Raw genomic sequence first — 19,997 nt, forward strand, 5'->3', positions numbered from 1 at the left:
GCTCTGAGGGAATAAAGGAACGACACATTGGCTGACACAAACAGTCATATGCATGGACCCAACACAAGAGGAAGAGGCAGCCATTGCGCTCGCAATAACCACGCAGAAAAAAAAAGGACCTAATCACGGATCCGCAAGAAGCGTACGAAAACTACATCACGGGCAGGATAGTGCAGGCAGCCATCAGGATCCTGAAGGACATAAAGGAAGCAGAAAATCAAGCAAAGCTCATACGGACACCACAATTCAGCCTGAGGACATCATCATCGTATGGACACCAGCACATCAGTCCGTAGATGAGGAACGAAGGCGCACACGCCGCGGCCCGAGCACTCGTACCCCGGGCGCCTTATAACACACGGACGAGCACAGCTACTCAGACATGCTGAACACATACTCAGAAATCCCACAACACTATAGGCTAAATGGAAGAGAATACGGGCCACCGGATAAAGAACTATAGATGAGTAACAGGAATTAATAAGGTCCATACCACCTGGTATGGACCTGCCACACAAAAACAGAAAGGATAAAATAACCGACGATCCAACGGTGGAAGGAAATGCTATCCAGCATAAATCCGAAATTTCAGCAGGAGCTGACCGAAAGGGCAGATCGGCTGCAAGAATGAACTCCCAGAATAGAGCGACCAGCCACCAATTTTAGTTCCAATTAAAATGTTTTCTGAACCATAATCTACGGAATCTACGGCACAAAAACAAATGCTACTGAACTCGCGTTGACGTCGAACGCTTCATCGCTATAGCCGAAGAATTATTGGTTCGGTTTTATGCGGGTTTAACGACCCAAAGCGACTCAGGCTATGAGGGACGGCGTAGTGAAGGGCTCCGGAAATTTCGACCACCTGGGGTTCTTTTACGTGCACTGACATCGCACAGCACACGGGCCTCTAGAATTTCGACTCTATTGAGAAGAATTATTAATGCATAAGAAAGGTTCCTTATTGCTCCTCATATATATTTTTTAAGTTATACGGTGTTGAGGACAGACCATGAGTTTGAGCACTGTCAGCCATCTGATCGAACAAGCTAGTTTAATGTGCGGACGTTCTTGGCGAATACCCTGTGGTGACGAGCCACGTGAGCTTTCCTGCGGCCGCTTTTTCACAGCTGTTAAGAAACACATTACTGAAGTAGTATACCTATGCTCGTAATATACCAATATGATATAACTATTGCGTCGTCAACTAGCTTATAATTAAGAAAACAGCGATGTTCACAAGGAACCGTTTTTGTTGTGTGTGTGGTAGATGTACGCACATAAATGTAGCAGTGAGGTTGTCTTCATTCTCCGAGGTAAAAAAGTATATATGCAGAGAGGCCACCTGCAACTGTTCGTAGAACGAGTGAAATCTTAAACGTCATTGCAACAACCTCACAAAAATAATTTACATCCCAAGTCCTTACGCGTAAGGTCATATGACCACGTGTTGATGCACTTTCAAGTTGGTAAATGACTTCATAAAATTAACCGTTCCTCTTTTCCCCGATGGCCATGTGCATAACAACGTCCAACAAATTTACAGATTTGGTTACACATAGCTCTACTACGCTTGCGTTACTGCCCATTCGTAGCTGCTACTCACTGTAGCGTCAAACCTTCCCCAGGCACCAAAAATAAACAAAAATAAAAAGAATGTCGTAACCCAATAAAGCCGTTCATAAAGCACAGGTGCCTTCTACGCTTCGACCGTGTTCTTGGTAACAGAAAACAAAGAAACAGTACGTGAGGCATTCTACCCCAGTCTTTCAAAAATAAATTTTATTCGCCAAAAATGATGCCACAGGCTGTATGCATCTTCAACATTCGGAGTTGCTACGTGGTCGCTTTGGGGAGATGACCAGCAATTTTCGAAACTTAAGCTTACACGTGTTCAGCCTTGACGACAACCAATTCTGGAAAGCGAACGGCTGCAGAAAACGTTCAACTAATAAGACCGCTCACGAGTTTCACGCCTAAGCCTTCAGGAAACAACAGCTTTTGTACCACTAGGAGTGTTCGATGTTTATTTAGCGATAAAAATTAAACGCCGTGTATATATTACTTGTGCAACAACTATTGCACTTCTCTGAGCGGTGCATCCTTTGAATTTACAATGGCTCTCAATAACGAAAGAAAAGCGAGTCGAAAACCTTGAGACAGAAGCAGATAAGGCGCAGGGTACTTTGTTGTTGTGGGCATCAGATCAGTTCTGTGCAACATGTGACTTTATCCACGCGGCACACACAAAGTCTCGCGCACACTGAAAGCGCTTCAGAGAGGCTGTTGAGTCTCGGGGCACTGTCTTGTGACCTTAATTTCACGCATCACAGGTGGTGCAATGTCTCTTCGCCACTTCCGGTGTCCCTGCGCCGCTGCTGTCGCGGCAATAGCTCCCAACTAGAAGGCAAACAGAACAACGAAGACGAGGCAATTTGGCCAGCGTATACGCCTGCCTCGTTCGTCCTTGGCTGACGTTCATCCGTCAGTGAGGGGTGCTCTATAGTGAAACACGTTTACTGCTTGTGTCTGAGCTGAAAAGTGCGCCTGACACAGTGAACACAGAAAATATCACATTACTCTTAAGTAGCTCTTCTATGGTTGAACTAACTCGGGCTCAAGGCAAACGCTAGGCTGTGTGTGCGTGGAATGATAGAGTCCGCTAGAACCACAGTCACACCAATCGAGGAGGCAACTGAGTTCGTTTCTACATGGCATCGACGACTGAATGTATTTTTCGTGGAATATTTTTGCCGGCTGTTCAGTGTAACAGCGAAAATAAGCAAAGACCGCAAGTTGTCAGGGCTCTTTGAAGTCCCAAAGCAGCGCGATGTCTGTGAGCGACAGAGTATGCCAGTGGCTGTGGTTTAATGCAGGTGATCTAAGGCACCCACCCTACATCTATGAATGTCTGACGCACCCATGCAGTCCGTTCAAGAATATCGGTGTCGGGTGAGCCCACAACCTCAGCGCCCAGGCAAGCACATAAATCACTCCGTAACTTCGACTGGTTGGTTGGTTGGTTGGTTGGGGGAAAGGAAATGGCGCAGTATCTGTCTCATATATCGTTGGATACCTGAACCACGCCGTAAAGGAAGGGATAAAGGAGGGAATGAAAGAAGAAAGGAAGAGAGAAGTGCCGTAGTGGAGGGCTCCGGAGTAATTTCGACCACCTGGGGATCTTTAACGTGCACTGACATCGCACAGCACACGGGCGCCTTAGCGTTTTGCCTTCATAAAACCGCAGCCGCCGCGGTCGGGTTGGAACCCGGAAACTCCGGATCAGTAGTCGAGCGCCCTAACCACTGAGCCACCGCGGCGGGTGTAACTTCGACTGGCAAATCCGGAATATAGGCGCACGCACGTCTTCATATTAGGTACATCGCAGCGTCACAGCTATGCCGAGCAACCGGTGATCAAGAGAAGAATGGCCTGCACACGCAGATGGGCACACCCCGCGCAAAAGGTGCCTCCCCTTCAACGCGAGTGACATGTAGCGCCCCCAAGCGACGCGTCACTTGCAAATGCTCTCGCGCACTTTTTCCGCGCACGTGTCGCAGCGCACGAAGCAGCACCAGTGGAACTTGCAGTGGCACTGCTGCGTCCTGGTCCTGTAGTGCGTCTCGAAGCCGCGACCGCAGCACAGAGAGCGGCAGCTGTCCGGGCCCGTCGAGGTCCGGTTGCAGACGCGGCCCGCCGTGCCAGCCGAGCCGCGCTCCACGTCCCGGACGCAGTAGTTGGGCGAGTCCTCCAGGAAGACGAGGTCGCGGGGCTTGGGCTGGACCACCACGTCCGCCCACGGCACTTCGTACGAGTCCGGCTCGTCGACGAAGGCGCTCGACGAGCGCCTCTTGGATGCCGAGGCCTTAGCGGGGGCCGGACGAAGGTGCTTCTCGTGAAGCTTGAGGTACGCCGGCTTCCGCCGGTTCGGGTCCAGGGAAGCCCTGGAGCGGCCGTAGTGCGGCAGCGCTCGCTTGGCGCGCCGGTAGCGCTCGACCAGGTAGTCGCCCACGTGGCCGAACGGGGGCAGCCGCTTCCAGCAGGTCTTTAGCGAGCAGGAGCCCGACACGCCGTGGCACTTGCACTCCGTAAGCAGGGTGAACTTGACGGCCTGAAATAAGCGTATACGGTGCAACTGTCAAGCGAGGGTTTTGAGTAAAATAATATACACTCAGGAGTAACCGGCATTGCTCCCTGTTCAAAGTTACCTATGGGTGCCAAAAACACGATAGCTGATGGATAGATCAAGGTTGTTTCACACAATGTTGGTTACTATGCTTTCACACGCTCATGCAAGGATTTGCATCTGTTTGGCGACTTGTATTTCCTCTTGAAAATGCACCCTAACTTGTTTGAATGCAGTGACACCAGGTGGAGTCGGTGCAGTCGAGGGGTGCACTCCGACTGCACCGGCGTGTGGAAAATAAACATAGGGATTGCACCTGGTGTGGCAACGATTGCGTTGTTGCCTACCGCTGACGCACGTTAGGATTCTTCACATATATGAAAGAGTGTGTTATATACATATTTAATTATGAGTCGCGATTTACAATGCGAGTGTTTCACTTATGCCCAATTATATTTGTAAATTTTCGTTCCGGCGGCAGCTTTTAGCGTAAGGCTAGATCTGAACTTTAACACTCAACAGGTGAAGAGCGATACGGTTAGGCTTAGCTTCCCCATGTGTCCGTAAGTCCTGTGCAGAGACAAAGACAAAATTTTGCCTTGCCGCAAACCTCTGCGTCGGAATGCCAGCGGCGCGATAAAGATAACTCCAGAAGGTTGCGTACACCGCGTGACATTAGTACTAGTGAAAGGAAAATATAGCAAGTCCAAAATTCTTGAAATCAGTCGTACCGTAGCAGAACAGGTTCGTTGTGTCTGCCTTGATAACGAACGAATCAGTTGACCGTGATTCCTGCCCCTGCGCAGTTCTCTCGGGGGGTCGCGTGTTACACTTGAGATCTCGAAAAGCGACGAAATGCATCACATCTGTATCCGCCGCGGTGGCTCAGTGGTTAGGGCGCTCGACTACTGATCCGGAGTTCCCGGGTTCGAGCCCGACCGCGGCGGCTGCGTTTTTATGGAGGAAAAACGCTAAGGCGCCCGTGTGCTGTGCGATATCAGTGCACGTTAAAGATCCCCAGGTGGTCGAAATTATTCCGGAGCCCTCCACTACGGCACCTCTTCTTCCTTTCTTCTTTCACTCCCTCCTTTATCCCTTCCCTTACGGCGCGGTTCAGGTGTCCAAAGATATATGAGACAGATACTGCGCCATTTCCTTTCCCCCCAAAACCAATTATTATTATTATTATTATTATTATTATTATTATTATTATTATTATTATTATTATTATTATTATTATTATTATCACATCTGTCACCTGAACGAGTCAAATCCGTTCGCGAAACCCATTCTACTTTGAAGAGGAATAGAGCAGGAGTGACAAAAAGAAACAGGAGAAAACCGACAGAGACACTTAAGTCTGCTTACGTGCAGGAATGCGTAAGCATTGCTGTCCCAGGGTGCACTGACACCCACACAGACACACCACCCACACACGCACGCGCCCGTACGACACCACCCGGAACGCTGTACGACGAACGGTTGGATCGCAATTTTGATACGAAAGTCCGGGTAAGAATACAACTTAAGGTGCATTAGTCACCAGTTCGAATCCCTCTCGCAAGCTAGCCTCCAACTTGACTAGCACATGTAAGCTATATGCAACGAGAAATCGTATGACACCACCCCGAACGCTGTATACGACAAACGGTTGCGTCACCATTTTGGTACGAATGTTCTCGGAAAAACTGTCGCCACATTGAGGCCGGCCGGTGGGGAGTGCATATATACGAACGACATGCATATGATTGTCTGAAGTGGTAGTGCTGGGCTTGCTGTGTGCGTCATACAGTACCTTGATGACGTCACTCTATTTTTATTGCCATCGCTGGGACTTTCTACACCATCTGCGAGTACACACGCTAACGAACACGCATGCCACGGGCTTTTCTCGTAATGGGACTAGTAACGCTTTCGCATTAAAAGAAGACAGAAACGTGCGCATGTGGCAGGAAAAGACGCCACTGTAGCGAGCGCACAGTGGTGTGGCCGCCCGTCCCGGGCGGCGGCAGCCACGTTACTCATCCGCACACTTGCTCGGCGGCGGCGGCCCGAGCGAGCGAGCGAGTTGATGGCTTGCGTGGGGCGGCCGCGTCCTCCGCGCACGAGGCTCCCGCCGGGCGAGATGAGCGAGGAGCAGTCCGGACGCTTGCCGGTGGATGCTGGGTGGGGGTCGGGCCCTCCACGTGCAAGAATGCTCGCCGCCGGCAAATAAGGGAGGTGGCGGGAAGAGAGAAAAGAAGGGCAGGTGGGGGGGGGGGGGGAGGGAGAGAGAGAGAGAGAGAGAGAGAGAGAGAGAGAGAGAGAGAGAGAGAGAGAAGAGGTGGCAGAGTCCACGAAGGACGCCTTAAGCTTGTCGCAGCCCGCGGCGTGACAAGTGCTTCCGTCTGACCGAGTTATAGAAGCGAACCTTCTTGTTACGACGACGTGCGCAGGAAAAAGCTGCTCCGCGGATTCTTCGGCTGAGAATCGCTCGGAGCGATTCAATGTGTAGTCCTAGCAGCACCTTTTGCACCGATACGACAGTTAGAGGGCGTTTGGAGATAATAGATTAGTCAGATATATCCCCACTTGACTGCCCCGAAAGAAGTTGGGAAGCGAAGCCAGAAAACTGCAAATTGCAAACAGTTGGCGCTCGGCTACTGATCCGGAGTCCCCTGGTTCGAACCCGACGGCGGCGGCTGCTGCGTTTTTATGGAGGCAAAACGCTAAGGCGCCCGTGTGCTGTGCGATGTCAGTGCACGTTAAAGATCCCCAGGTGGTCGAAATTATTCTGGAGCCCTCGAATACGGCACCTCTCTCTTCCTTTCTTCTTTCACTCCCTCCTTTACCCTTCTCTTACGGCGCGGTTCAGGTGTCCAACGATATACGAGACAGATACTGCGCCATTTCCTTTCCCCCAAAAACCTATTATTATTATTATTATTATTATTATTATTATTATTATTATTATTATTATTATTATTATTATTATTATTATTATTATTATTATTATTATTATTAGAACAGTTGATGCAGTGATGGGTTTCCTGGGTGACTATAATGTCACTTGGAGGTATATTCCAAAAGAACACCGCCTACATGCAAGGAGTTTTAAGTGCGTTATATATATATATATATATATATATATATATATATATATATATATATATATATATATATATATATATATATATATATATAATTGGTTAAGGAGGGAGTGAAAGAAGAAAGGAGGAGAGAGGTGCCATAGTGGAAGGCTCCGGAATAATTTCGACCACCTGGGGATCTTTAACGTGCACTGACATCGCACAGCACACGGGCGCCTTACCGTTTTTTCTCCATAAAAACGCAGCCACCGCGGTCGGGTTCGAACCCGGGAACTCCGGATCAGTAGTCGAGCGCCCTAACCACTGAGCCACCGCGGCGGGGACAATGCGTTCTCCTCAGGCTGTTTCAAGGAAGAATACGGAATTGGAATCAATCCTTCTCCAGAATGTGAAGCTTGACGCAAACTGTACGTATATTGGCGTTTCCAGGGATCTTTCAGCGACTAATTTGTGTACGCCATGCTTTCGCTTTGTTACTGAGCTTTTCCGTCTGTTCTCTGTATGCGTTGCATTCCGGAAGGTGCTGCGGGCATGCTGAGAGCAGCACATGAAAAGCAAGCCATCTTCGGCGAGGCAGCCATCATTGCGCTGCCAATATTTTATTTTCCCCTTTTAATGGAGCACAGATAAAGGTTCTCTCGTTTTCATTTGCTCAGAAATAAACAGCACGAGTCAGTGACTGCACTTCAATTTATCTGACGCAACGTAAGCCATTATGACGCAACATAAGTCTCAAAGAATCGCGGGAGACTCGAAAGAAACAGGGAGATGGGCTAACGGGGAGTTACACACCCTTAACTTGAGCGAGTGTTCCAGCTAACTTTGTCACAGAAAGTAGGGGAATGAAAAGATGTCTCAAACACCTCTTAATATTATAAATGCACTCAGCAGCAACAACGTTTTCTGTGCCAAGGAATGGACTAATTCTGACGCGCGAAGAAAAGCCCTAAAGGCCGTACAGAAACAATACAAACGCGAATCCTACTACATATAACGCCGTTCGTTTACAACAGCCCCCCCCCCCCCCCCCCCCCCAAATTACGACGGCTATTAGTACCACGCCTGCTTGAAGAATCGAAGAGTGAATAGAATCAGACACTAATCAGGAATAGGAGAATGACAGGTAGGAATTTATTTCAAGCAACAGCAGAGAGTTCCTTTCGTGACTTCGTGGTCTGTAAACTCCATTTTTCGTAGATATGAAACCTATGCAGGTTGCGATAACGCTGTTAGTGAAGGCATGGTCGCCGTTTTGTTCGCGCAAAGAAAATTTTATTTTTGGTTCCTCGAGAACACTTTAAACGAAGAGAAAACAAAACAAAAGAAGATGAGGAATTGCGCGACTAATTCCATCTCACTACTACTGGCAGTGGAACGGAAGCTATAGGAGTTGAAGACGACGGCTTTAACAACCGTGGTACTCGGAAATGCAGTTCTAGTAGAATTCTACAGCGAGCTGCACGCCACACCTACAGGCAACTTGCACGCATGAACCCTATAGCTTGAAAGGCTCACTTGGCCCGAATGAAGCGGGTTCGATCCCGGCCGCGGCGGTCAAATTTCGATGGAGGCGAAATTCTAGAAGCCCGTGTGCTGTGCGATGTCAGTGCACGTTAAAGAACCCCAGGTGGTCGAAATTTCCGGAGCCCTTTACTACGGCGTCTCTCATAGCCTGAGTCGCTTTGGGACGTTAAACCCCCATAAACCATAAACCATTGAAAGGCTCACCGTTCTGTGATTTCGTTTACGGCGTCCCAGAATACCGCAGTCGTTCTATGATTGCACCAAGGTTGAATAACGCCCTCGGCAGTGCACACAGACGCGTGACCCGTCAGCATGCATCTCAGGGCACTGAGGGCCTATATATATAAGAAAGCCACCGAAGACGATTAGCGTTTTCCTATATAAGAGTCCCGCGACGACAATACGGTGAACGGTTGCGGGCGGCTCCGCACGCTCTTCCTATATATATAGAAACGTACGCCCTGGGCCTCCGTATTTCATGCCACTGTGCAAACCACCTGCGGCGCCCTCAAACATACCAACATTTGTGTTCGGTTCGCCGCAGAAGATAACTTTATCACCGCGCTCGACTTTATAGACGCGGCCGTGTGTGAGATTTACGGCTGTCGGCCAACTACCGTGGCCGATTATTTATTACGGTCAGTTCGGATCCATAAATCGACACAGCGGCCTTTTTTTTTGCATCCTCTCCCCCCCCCCCACTTTCTATCGAGCATCGACAAATGCAGGGGGCGCCAAGTTGCTTCCTTTCGGGGAGGCAAGGGTGGCTTTGGCGCGCTGGCCGCAAAGCGACGCGATGGCAGCTTATCAAACAAGAAAAAAAAAGCGTTAAACAGCGGGATAAGACAAATGCCTAATCGTGAGCGATTCCTTGTTGTATATACGAAGCGGACTTAAATAAGCAAGTGCTCCTGCACGTAGAGCTGACGGAGCTGTAGCTGCCGAACAAAGAAGAACGCCCGTGGAGCACGCAAGAAGCTCGTGTTCAAAGGCTGCATGGTGGCTAGGGTTAGTAATATATAGGAGGGGGGTGGAGGGGCTTTCAATATTCTCAAATGGCGGACTACAGGGGAGCTGCGGTTATGAGCAGGCATTGCTGTATGTAGAGGCTTTGCACACGAGCAGATGAGATTGGCTGCGAGCTTGAGCAAAGCCGGAGGCAATGAATTTTGGTGCCAGGAGGTAGGCGGGGGTATTCACGAGGCATACAGGATTTTTCCCACGTTAGAGGGATCAATCTTTAAAGGGTAAAAAAAAAGGAAGAAAGAAATGAAACCACACGACGCACCGTACAAAAATCGGATACCGCAGAGCCACTGGAGGCAGCTTAGAGCAGGAAGCAGTGCTTTTCGTTTTTACTTTGCCATCGTTCAACCGTATGATTACCATCAATCAATAAGCGGTTAAAGCATTAGGGATACTCTGAATTTTATGCGGCGTGAAATTAAGGACCTAATCGCTCAATTTCTTAAAGCGATCACATTACCCTGGAGCGTTCTCCCCGCAGCGAGCAGATGTTGCGAAGAGTTTGAGGAAAGACTGCGTGCGGAAGTCTGGAGGAGCGTAAACTGAAAAAGCGGTATCATAACGCTGTCCAGGCGCAGCCAAGCACAGCGCACGTCATTAGGCTAAACCGGCCTTCGGGCGTAGGGAGACGCATTAAATGAAAATTGAAGATAAGAAATTATGATAACGTGAGCATCGCTTTAGTTTTTGTGGTTATTCGGTGGTGCACTCGGGGAAGAAAAGCTTGAGAGAAAAAACTGCTGAGGTGGTCACTGTTTGCTGTTTCAGCACGCAAGGCGGGTGAAAAAAATTTAACATATATTCTAATCGAGCGCAAGGCTTGCCAGCCCCAACAAACGAGGGGATCACGAGAATCAGCTGAGCTCAGGCGTTTAGAAGAAGCGACAGGGTAATTTATTTGAAGGCACAGCGCACGAAAGACGGGACTGAGAAAGAGACAACTAGTAGAATACTGTATAAACATAGGGACCAACGTACGCGGGAAATCGTGGAAGCTCTTTTAATTCACCGGGGACTTGACAACTGCGTCAGCAAACCTTCCGTCGCGCTAACACAAAAAAGAAATTGACTATCTTAACAGTTAAGTTCGCTTGTGTAGGTTGTGATTGTGTGCTTTTTTTTTGTGGCGTGTTTTTTTGACAATCATCACTGATGCTGTTCTTCTGTTGATTGTGCTCCTTTTGGCCTATTTATTGCGTGCGAGCAATAAAGCCTTTCAGTCGTAAGTCAGCGCTGTGTTTGTCTCTTTCTCAGTCCCGTCTTTCGTGCGCTGTGCCTTCATTTAGTACCACGTACCGACTAGCCCAGACAAACACCTTATTGCAGTAATTTATTTGTAGAAAGCAGAGATAAGCTAGGCAAACGAAATTAGAAGGCCAGTGGGAAAAATATATATTACCGAGAAAATACAGCAGGTAAGAAAAGCGAGATCCTATAGCTTAATAGAAGAGAATGAAACTGCTGCAAACTCAAGGAACAGACTTTATACGCGGCAAACCGGCAACCATCAAGGCGTCGGGCAAAATAGTTAGATACGCCACGAAGCGTCCACCTACCCCAGACGATCCCACTGCCCTTGTGTGCAGTGGGGTCATGCGGGGACCCAGGGCCCGCGTGGCCCGAATTCCTTCGTTATAATAAAGTTTCTTTTCTCTCATAGAAGGACATGGTTGTAGGCCAGTTGGTAGAACATCGTAAGGAGCAAAACCGCAAAACAGGACGTACTGAGGCAGGCGACAACGCAACACAGGGCGCTACTGACAACTGAACAATTATTGAAGAACATCAGAGCTTATATGGGTCAGTCGCGCGTGTAATCTGCATGGCAAACAATGGTAAAATGAAGATGAAATATGAAGAAAACAATTCAGTGGCAATCATGACGAAAACAATCAGCACGTGGAAGGGAAGGAAGCCGAGCAAGGATGACACAGCCAACCTGCGCAAAACCAAACAACAACCGAGAGATGCGCAGACAGAAACGGTAGTTCGTTCTGGAAAATGGACACAATAGGCGTGCTGGCACACTTATCTGACTCCGATCTCTAGACGGCAAAAAGCCTCGACTATTGCCCTCTCCAACTGCCCCTTTCGTCGTCCTATAATATGCGTGCAGTCCAGCTTATAGGATGGATTAAGGTCGGTTGACTATGTTTCGAAGTGAGGGAAGTAGTATGAAAGCCATAATAAGAGGCTCTACTTTGCATTCATATGTCTCTGGGAGTCCTCATACCACTCCTTGCGCAATGGTACAGCGGTTAAGGGATGCGCCACTGCCTTGCGATGGCAGGTGCTGCCAGCGGTGGGCCTTGTGACACTCAGGTTGCTCTTCCCGAACAACCTCTCGCGACCAACCATTAATATAATTTCCACATTGACATGATGGTTAGTTTGCTCACAATGCGGTGGGCAGGTTGTGATGACGCCACAAGGTCACGTGACCTATGTTGCCCACCTAGGCTGCTTCTACGGGGGCGGCCGCCTGGGCTACCCTGTGCAACCCTATTTATCTCTCACAACGCCGACGACGCCGGATTTTGTGCACGCCGAGTCTTGTAGCCGCCGCAGTGGCTGAGTGGTTATGGCGCTCGGCTGCTGACCCGAAAGACGCGGGTTCGATCTCGGCCACGGGGGCCGCATTTCGATGGAGGCGAAATTCTAGAGGCCCATGTGCTGTGCGATGTCAGTGCACGTTAAAGAACCCCAAGTGGTCTAAATTATCCAGAGCCCTCCACTACAGCGTCCCTCATAGCCTGAGTCGCTTTGGGACGTTAAACCGCCATAAACCAAACCAAACATATTCGAGTGTTGTCGGACGCCGCGCCCCCTAACCTACAGCGAACGGTAGCTATGGTGCTTAAAACAACGCAATGGACACGGACGAATACACAAGTGGACACACACGTCGCTGTCCCTTTGTGTATCCATCCGTGTCCTTTGCGCTGTTTTAAGAATCGTGATCCACCTCTACCCTTGTAAAACGGTTACAGCGTGGCGTCGTTTAAACCAACCAAAAACGGCCTAGAAAAGAAAAATATCCAAAAATCATGTTATTATAATTGCTCTATTAAACCGGCCCCGGCATGATAACAACTGGCGTCCTTTAAACACTGCGGCGGAGCCTAACACGAGCGATGAGCTTGCGACAAGAATGAGATGTTTCCATCCTCCGCCTGAACCCCCCCCCCCCCCCCCCCAACCACCACCCTTCTTTCGCGCTTCTTTATTATTATTATTTTTTTGCGTTCAGCCTACGGTGACCACTTTGCACTGCGTAGGAGAAAGTAATAAAGCGCTCTCGAATAAACAACCCGGAAAGTTTAGAACTGCTCTTGGCCCGCGCTCCGAGAGTGGTTGTTTTATGCACGCAGCGTCAAAATTGCGCTCTCAAGTTAATTTGGCAGGTGGAGACCCACACTCACGTGTCCGGTATTAAGGAGCCGTTGGGGCCGCATAAATCTCCGGCAAGTTTGGGTTCTTAGGGCCGGCGATTTATGTTGCGCTTAAGCCCGCGGCTTTTATATATATACAGGGCGCCGCGCGCGAAGATAAACGGTGGTAATGAGAAGATAATCAGCCAGCTTGCGCTTTCTATACAGCTGACCCTAGTGTCGTATACCTCCGTGAACGGCTTTAAATTATGATCCTTCACAGAGACTGCGTTTTCTTTGTGTATTTTTCGTACATGTGCCATTTCAGTTGATTTTTGCTTCAAGGTATTGCGTAAATAGTCCGCAGTCCCGGTTATAGCCGGGACTGTGAACGTCGCCGCTTCAATACTGGCACTTAGAAAGATTGCATCTAGGAATTTATCGAGAGAGCAACGCTGAGAGTGCGCCAACATCCGCGTTTGCGACACTTGTGAGCGTTTTTAAGGCATTCCACAGTTTACGGCGCCCGATAGCGGGGACTTCGAACCGTCAACGCACGGGTCTTCTTGCACAAACATGCGAGATAACGAGTTTTATGTTAAAGTTGCGCCGGTAATACCGCGGTCTGTTTCTTGAGTTGCTTCTATAGCCGCGAACATACGGCACTCCATGGGCGGCCGATAGCAGCGACGGAGTCGCCGAAGAAGCTGGAATCCAGGTATGTGCCGAGTGTGGGGCCCAGCTCTCACGGTGCTCAAGTTGCAACAGCTTCCTTCTTAAACTACGTCGTTTTTATTTGCCATAAATGGGACGCGTTTGGAAGCAGCAAGTCGCAGGTTCGACTGCTAGTCACCTCAGCAGCATAGCTAATCAGCGCGTATGTTCAGGTTCTGACGTACTATCCGTGCTCAATATGAGTTGCAACGCGCCGTCATCGACCGGAGCTGGCTCCCTCGTCTGCATCCTCCAACAATCACTCGGAATTCTGGGAAGAACTGCCATTCCGAGGAAACGACCACTGAAACGACCAGGAAACTGAAATGCATTCTATTTGTCTGTGGTATTCTACTGCATCCCAACTACCATCGATAAGTTCATTATATATTTCCTGTTATTGGCCCAATTAAGAATTGGACGAAATATTTGAAACTGAATTCAATTGAGTCCAATTCTTCCTCGACAGTGCTTCCTCGCTGAACGTCGTTGAAGCGTATTGAAGACCAGTCCGTATCCTGACCCCACCGCCGTCATTTATGCAGGGATAGAGGCCTAGTATTATCGACAAAGTGCCGAGACTTTCTTCGCGAGCTGGACCAGTTCCGTAGCAAAGAAGTCGTCCTGGACTTGCTTGAACCACGTGACCCCAGCTTCTCGCAGTTCTTGGACATCAAGTGGTTCGGTTAAACGAGTTGGAGAGGAATGGCGTTGATGAAATGCGTTATCACCGCCGTTGTTCTCGCGGTATTTTTCCAAGTGCTGAACCTGTGGCTCGGAGAAGCTGATTGCCTGGTCACGCGCATCAGAAACGGCACGTGGCGCTTCAGATCAGGCATGACCGTAGTGTCGTGTGGGCAGGCGATGTTAGCAGCGCGATAAACATACAAGACATAGCGCGGAACTTCAACTGGTTTATTACAACAGTGCGTCCTATTTATACAATCATCGTAATCACATTGTAACGTGACAAACGATCGTCACGTGACACTGGTGCGCAGGCGTGTACGGGACATCATGCTATATAGATATGAATACTCTTTATCAGACGGGTTTACCGATGTTTTGCTGACACACGAGCCAGACCCCTTTTTAATACAGTAGGCCTCGTACAGTTCTCTGCTTGAATAAGTTCGGGTCTAAACTAAGCAGAGAACTGTACGAGGCCTACTGTATCAAGAAGGAATTCGGCTCGTGTGTCAGCAAAACCTCGGTAAACCTGTCTGATAGACAGTATTCATATCTAGATTGCATGACGTCCCGTACACGCCTGCGCACCAGTGTCACGTGATGATCGTTTGTCATGTTACAATGTGATTAGGATGATTGTATAAACGTGACGCACTGTTGCGGTAAACATACACGACTTTCCAACAGAATTTGCTAGCTAAATGGTTCTGGGTGGATAGTCCTGGAGTTAAAAGGTACGCTTTGTTTTTGATAACCAGGAAAGCAGTCCCAGCGAGATGGCCCAATTGTTGGCTGTATTTCGGTGCCTCGATTGCATACAAATTTCTTCCACCTAGTAGCGACGCCCTTTATCCAATAAAACGTGACTGTGCAGTCTGTTCATAAATACTCTTGGAGGCGTCTGTGCTTTGTCGCTAGCGTCTCCCGTAGGAATTCCACTAAGCGAGCCACGAAAACTAAGGCAAGACGATTGAGCGAAGCGACACTTCGAAGCTACGGACACCACTGTACGCACTAGAACTTGCATCAGCAAATAAGGCTAACTGGTAGATGCAAGAACGCCCCAAAACTGGTGCTAATTCACATCTCGGGCGAGAAAACGTTTGTAGCTCCTTGAAGTCTTCGCATCTTGCACCCAAATCTTCTCCTAACGCTTTAGGCAGTGTCCTACCAGGCGATTCCATGCAGCCAAAGCTACTGGAAGAGTATCTTGACTCCGATAAACAACGGAGATGATGATTCCAAAGGATCGCAAAGGCGTTCTCTCGTTTGTAACACGTAGCGCTTACTTTTTTTCCCTGTGTATGAGCAGCTACAGCACCGCGTCAGCATTAAGGTGAAGCTGGTCGGAAGCGGTGCTCCTGAAGAAGCTCGAAGCCTTCGTTAGCGTGGCTGGTGAAGCTTGCGCATCAGCTTTGTCGATGTGTTGCCGGAGTGTCTTATCATTGGTAGCTCACGTCTGAAGTTTCATGCCAGCTCCCTTGACGATACCGTTTTCTCCTTCATATAGGCGAAATGCTTCCTAGAAACAACACGCTCCAGTGACGAGCTGAAGGAGCAAGTTGGCGTTAACGACACGTCGTTAAACCAAGCTGTGCTGGTGTCCGACAGCAACCGAGCGGTTGCCGACTAGTCCAACATACACGGCCGTCGAAGGCAGCCGTCAGCGCGGTATTTACAAGGCTGTAAACGACAAAGAACCGAAGCCTCTATGGGGAACTTGCGCTGAAGTTTGCGGTGTCGACTGCAGCGCCACAGCCCACTGCTTAGCGAGAGGAGCAAGCAGTTTTGGGTAGTACTATTAGTACTTTTCTGCGCCACCTTCGGGCGCTTATTGGCGTGAGCCTCCGCGCTCTGTCGAAGGCGCACGTGCCGTGCGTCAGCTATCTGGGCTACGCCGAGAGAAGCTAGGCAATGAATGTTGGCAGCCAAACGCGGGTATCTAATCGCGCAGAATGTGTTCTCGCGTTTGCAGCGGCCCAAGCGGCTGACAAAAGCAGTTTTGAGAAACCGAATGGAACAACTGCAGTGCTACCTTAGCAGCGCAGGTTCCCCATTGCCGCTCTGATTAAAGACACAACAGCAACAGTGCATTCCCAGTCCAATGGTTCACAAGGCCGGGCGTTGTGATCATGGCAGAGTGGAATATCGGACACGGTTCCGCTACACCCCAATAGGTGTCACCGGGCTGGTGTTTTGACGTGACCGGCCTGGTGCATTTGGTGTGACCGGGTCGGTATATCCTGATGCGTACAGCTTGGTGTGCTTTTGATGCGATCAGATAAATGTGTTTTGTTTTGAATGTTCTAATCTGTCAGGATTATTTCCCCGTGACTTGCCAAGTGTCCTTCCTATGTTGATACATAATCCACTCACATCTACATCACCGTCTGTCTGCGCGGAGAACAGCAAAAACCAGTGTCGAAAGCTTGTTGCTTTCACACGGTCGTGGTTCGAGCGCAAGTGAGTATGCGTCATACGAGTGTCATTACACTCTTTAGAGGGGACAATATGCTGGTGGACAGAACATATTAAGAATAAACATAGTCTCAAATATATGCATCAGGAAGTCAAGTGAAAAGAAAGCACATTTACCAAGCAGCATCTTTTGAAAGGACACAAATGTAGCTTAAGGAATAAACTATTTGATATCACCCTGCCATCGCGACTGTGACAGTAGGTTCAGTATCATCAGTAGGAACAGGATCAGTATCATGACCACATATACGGCTAATTCCCGAGCACAGTTATATTCATCGCCTTATGACCACCGACACAAGGTTCGCCTATCGCGTTCAGAACACTTCGCACGTCGAAAAAAGGCAACGCATAGTCTTTTGCAGTCACAGTCAATGCCCACTACTCAATATTATGCATATACGTCAGCAATGAACAGATTGATGCAGCAAGGAAAATGAAATTAAAAAAAATAGCAATGCGGACACTCAGGCACGGAAGGCTCAAACAACATATGCTCCTGCGATGTACAGGGCGTTTCATTTTATTCGATACCTATTTTGTTTCCCATAATATTGCCGCTGTATCTTAAGACTACCGCTTTCAGTGTCAAGTTATTGGCCAGACAGATGGGTCCTTAAAAGAAATTTATGAGTAGCAATTGATTATTAACTATACTTAAAAAAGAGTCACAATTAATTTTTATTTTATCAATTCGTTCCAATTAGTACAGATTCAGTAAAAATGTCACACCCTGTATACACGCGACCGCTGGGTGCTCGTCAACCAGCAGCACCGCGGCACCGTCAACGCACCACGCGGCTGGACTCCCCATCGGGCCCCGTCGAAACAGAAGCGGCGCCGACGGGGCCCGCACACGAGAAACCGGCCGGCCGCGCTCGATTATCGCTTGTGCAAACAAGACGCGGTGACGACGCCGAACTTGGTCATGCACGTCGCGTGCGCATACCGGATCAAACGAGGCAGAGAACGAACGGTCCGGCCACAAACCTCCTTCGCCTCCACGAGCGAGAGCAGTGATCGATGGCACGGAAGCGCGCGCGCGCACTTCTTGCCGTGGGCCTCCCGTCTCGCCACCACGCGTATCGCTTCTGCTGCGCCCGCGCGCTTAATTGGTTCGGCTGCCCATCTGACGGATCCCACGGAGGGTGTGTCCCGACGGCCACCCGAGCATTGGTTCCGCGAGAGAGCGGACCGCCGCCGCGTGGGACGCCCGATCGGGCAGCTCCACCGCAGTTGCCCGGCGCGCACTTCGAAAACAAGACGGGCCGGAGGAGAATTGATGCCCGTGCTCGGCTTATCGGCTACCGCACGGAGGGGCGCAGGCAGGATCTTTGGGCGTGCGTATATACGCGCATCCCTGGATATATATGTGTGTGTCCGGGCTCGGAGAGCGTACAGTGTAACCTTCTCGCTCCGATAAAGAGGTCCGTTGATTTGGGCGTGATGCGCAGTGTGCCTTGCTCGGTTTCTGAGGGAAGAAGATTTCGCCCGATTTCTGTTTTAAAGAATGGCCAGTTCATGCCTTACGACCTTAGGTGGGACGAGATGGCCTCGGCGCTTTACGCAGCTTCTTTCGAGCCAGGTTGTTGTTTTTGTTTTGTTCTGCGTAATACTGCGCGCTACGACGCTGGTGCCTGTGTAGCTACGAAGGGGTTGTTTCCGGCGCTGTGGCTCGTATCTTTTGCAGCGCTTAACGCATACGTGTGCGAGTGGTTCGCAGACGAGTCTCGAACCACCGGCGAACAACAATACGGCTATACGGAGCGTAGCCGCTAGTCTGCTACGAAATGATTTTGAGGCGTGATACGCAGCAATAAACATATCTTTTTTTAATGGCACTGTGAGGTTCCATCGCCCAGCAGATGTTGAACGTATTGCCACTCTGAGCAAATACTAGGGGCTGACATAACATATTTATGGGACTAACAAAACGTAATCGCTGCTTGCACATGATAAATTGGTACAATTTCTTTTACGCGTATCAGTTTATCTTTCCACGGTGGAATTCTGACAGGTGTTCGTCAGAAATTGTCATCTCATTTTGCAGACGACGACTCGCATCGGGAAAAAGCAAACGAAAAACGCCCCGCACTTGTCTTATGAAGGGCCCTGCGATAGATGTAGAGACGTAAAATCCGGTGGCGTGAACGCGAAAGCTATTGGACTTCATGAACAGAAACATCGAGCCAGCAAAATACTTCTTAAGCAGTATAAACACCCCGTCGGGTATGGCTCTATATAGGAGGCTATTAGGTGTCAAGCCATAACAGCTGCTTCAAGCTGAAGCCAGAGTAACCACTGTGAAATAAGCTCAGAAAAAAAGCACACTTCAACAATTCGTGAAAAATGTTCGTGTCACTCCTTAGATTAATAATCTATGCTTAAGTACTTTGTTAGAGCAGAATTTTAAATGTACAGTCGGGAGCAAAGGTGGTCTACACCATGCGAGCGCCGGTCGGCTTGCATCGCCGCGACACGCTCCGGCAGTGCCTGCAGTCAGTAACAGGAGTTGACCGCTTTTTTCTGAAAGCATGTACGTTTGCTCCTTTTATTCATGCTCGTTCTTGAAGAAAACGCAAAAAGCCTTCGCAATAACAGCGAGCCACGCGAAGGAGCGTTTAATAGGCCAGTTTGGGCCCCGACACTAAAAGGTTGACAGTTCGTGCATTATAGTCAAAGGTTCGACGAAAGCTCGTCTGGTCAGGCATTACTAGAGGCAAAATATTACAGTCACTGACCAAGTCAAAGTAAAAACAAATTGACGTTTCGGAACCCGTACGGGTTCCTTGTTCCCACTGAGGATAAAATGGCAGTGGTCGAAACTTAAATACCCAGAACATGACGTAATGACTATGTACACGTGTGGCATCGTCCCTTCCTTCCGGTTCATGGTATCAGGTGTCGTCTGGATGAATGATGACTCAAGCAAAAGGCGTGTCGTCCGGTTCCGCTCTTTGGAAAGAATTGCGGCGTTGT

The 19,997-nt window shown here is 49.1% G+C and overlaps 1 protein-coding gene across 2 annotated transcripts in view; it reads right to left on the reverse strand.

The window, feature by feature from the left end:
- Positions 1 to 1,762: 1,762 nt before the first annotated feature.
- The window catches only part of Wnt2 (Wnt oncogene analog 2), a 51,200-nt gene continuing 32,965 nt past the window's right edge, over positions 1,763 to 19,997 (reverse strand). The window contains exons 5-6 of one of the 2 annotated variants that reach the window (XM_077631729.1): positions 3,336 to 4,111; positions 1,763 to 3,007 (exon numbers count right to left, since the gene is read on the reverse strand). In XM_077631729.1, the coding sequence (XP_077487855.1) occupies positions 3,515 to 4,111 (597 nt within the window). In that variant the 3' untranslated portion in view covers positions 1,763 to 3,007; positions 3,336 to 3,514. Of the gene's footprint in view, positions 3,008 to 3,335; positions 4,112 to 19,997 lie in introns of those variants that run through there. The other variant, XM_077631728.1, reaches the window with a different exon arrangement.

This window comes from Amblyomma americanum, chromosome 7 (genome assembly GCF_052857255.1).
Source record: "Amblyomma americanum isolate KBUSLIRL-KWMA chromosome 7, ASM5285725v1, whole genome shotgun sequence".
In the NCBI taxonomy this organism is placed as follows: domain Eukaryota; kingdom Metazoa; phylum Arthropoda; class Arachnida; order Ixodida; family Ixodidae; genus Amblyomma; species Amblyomma americanum.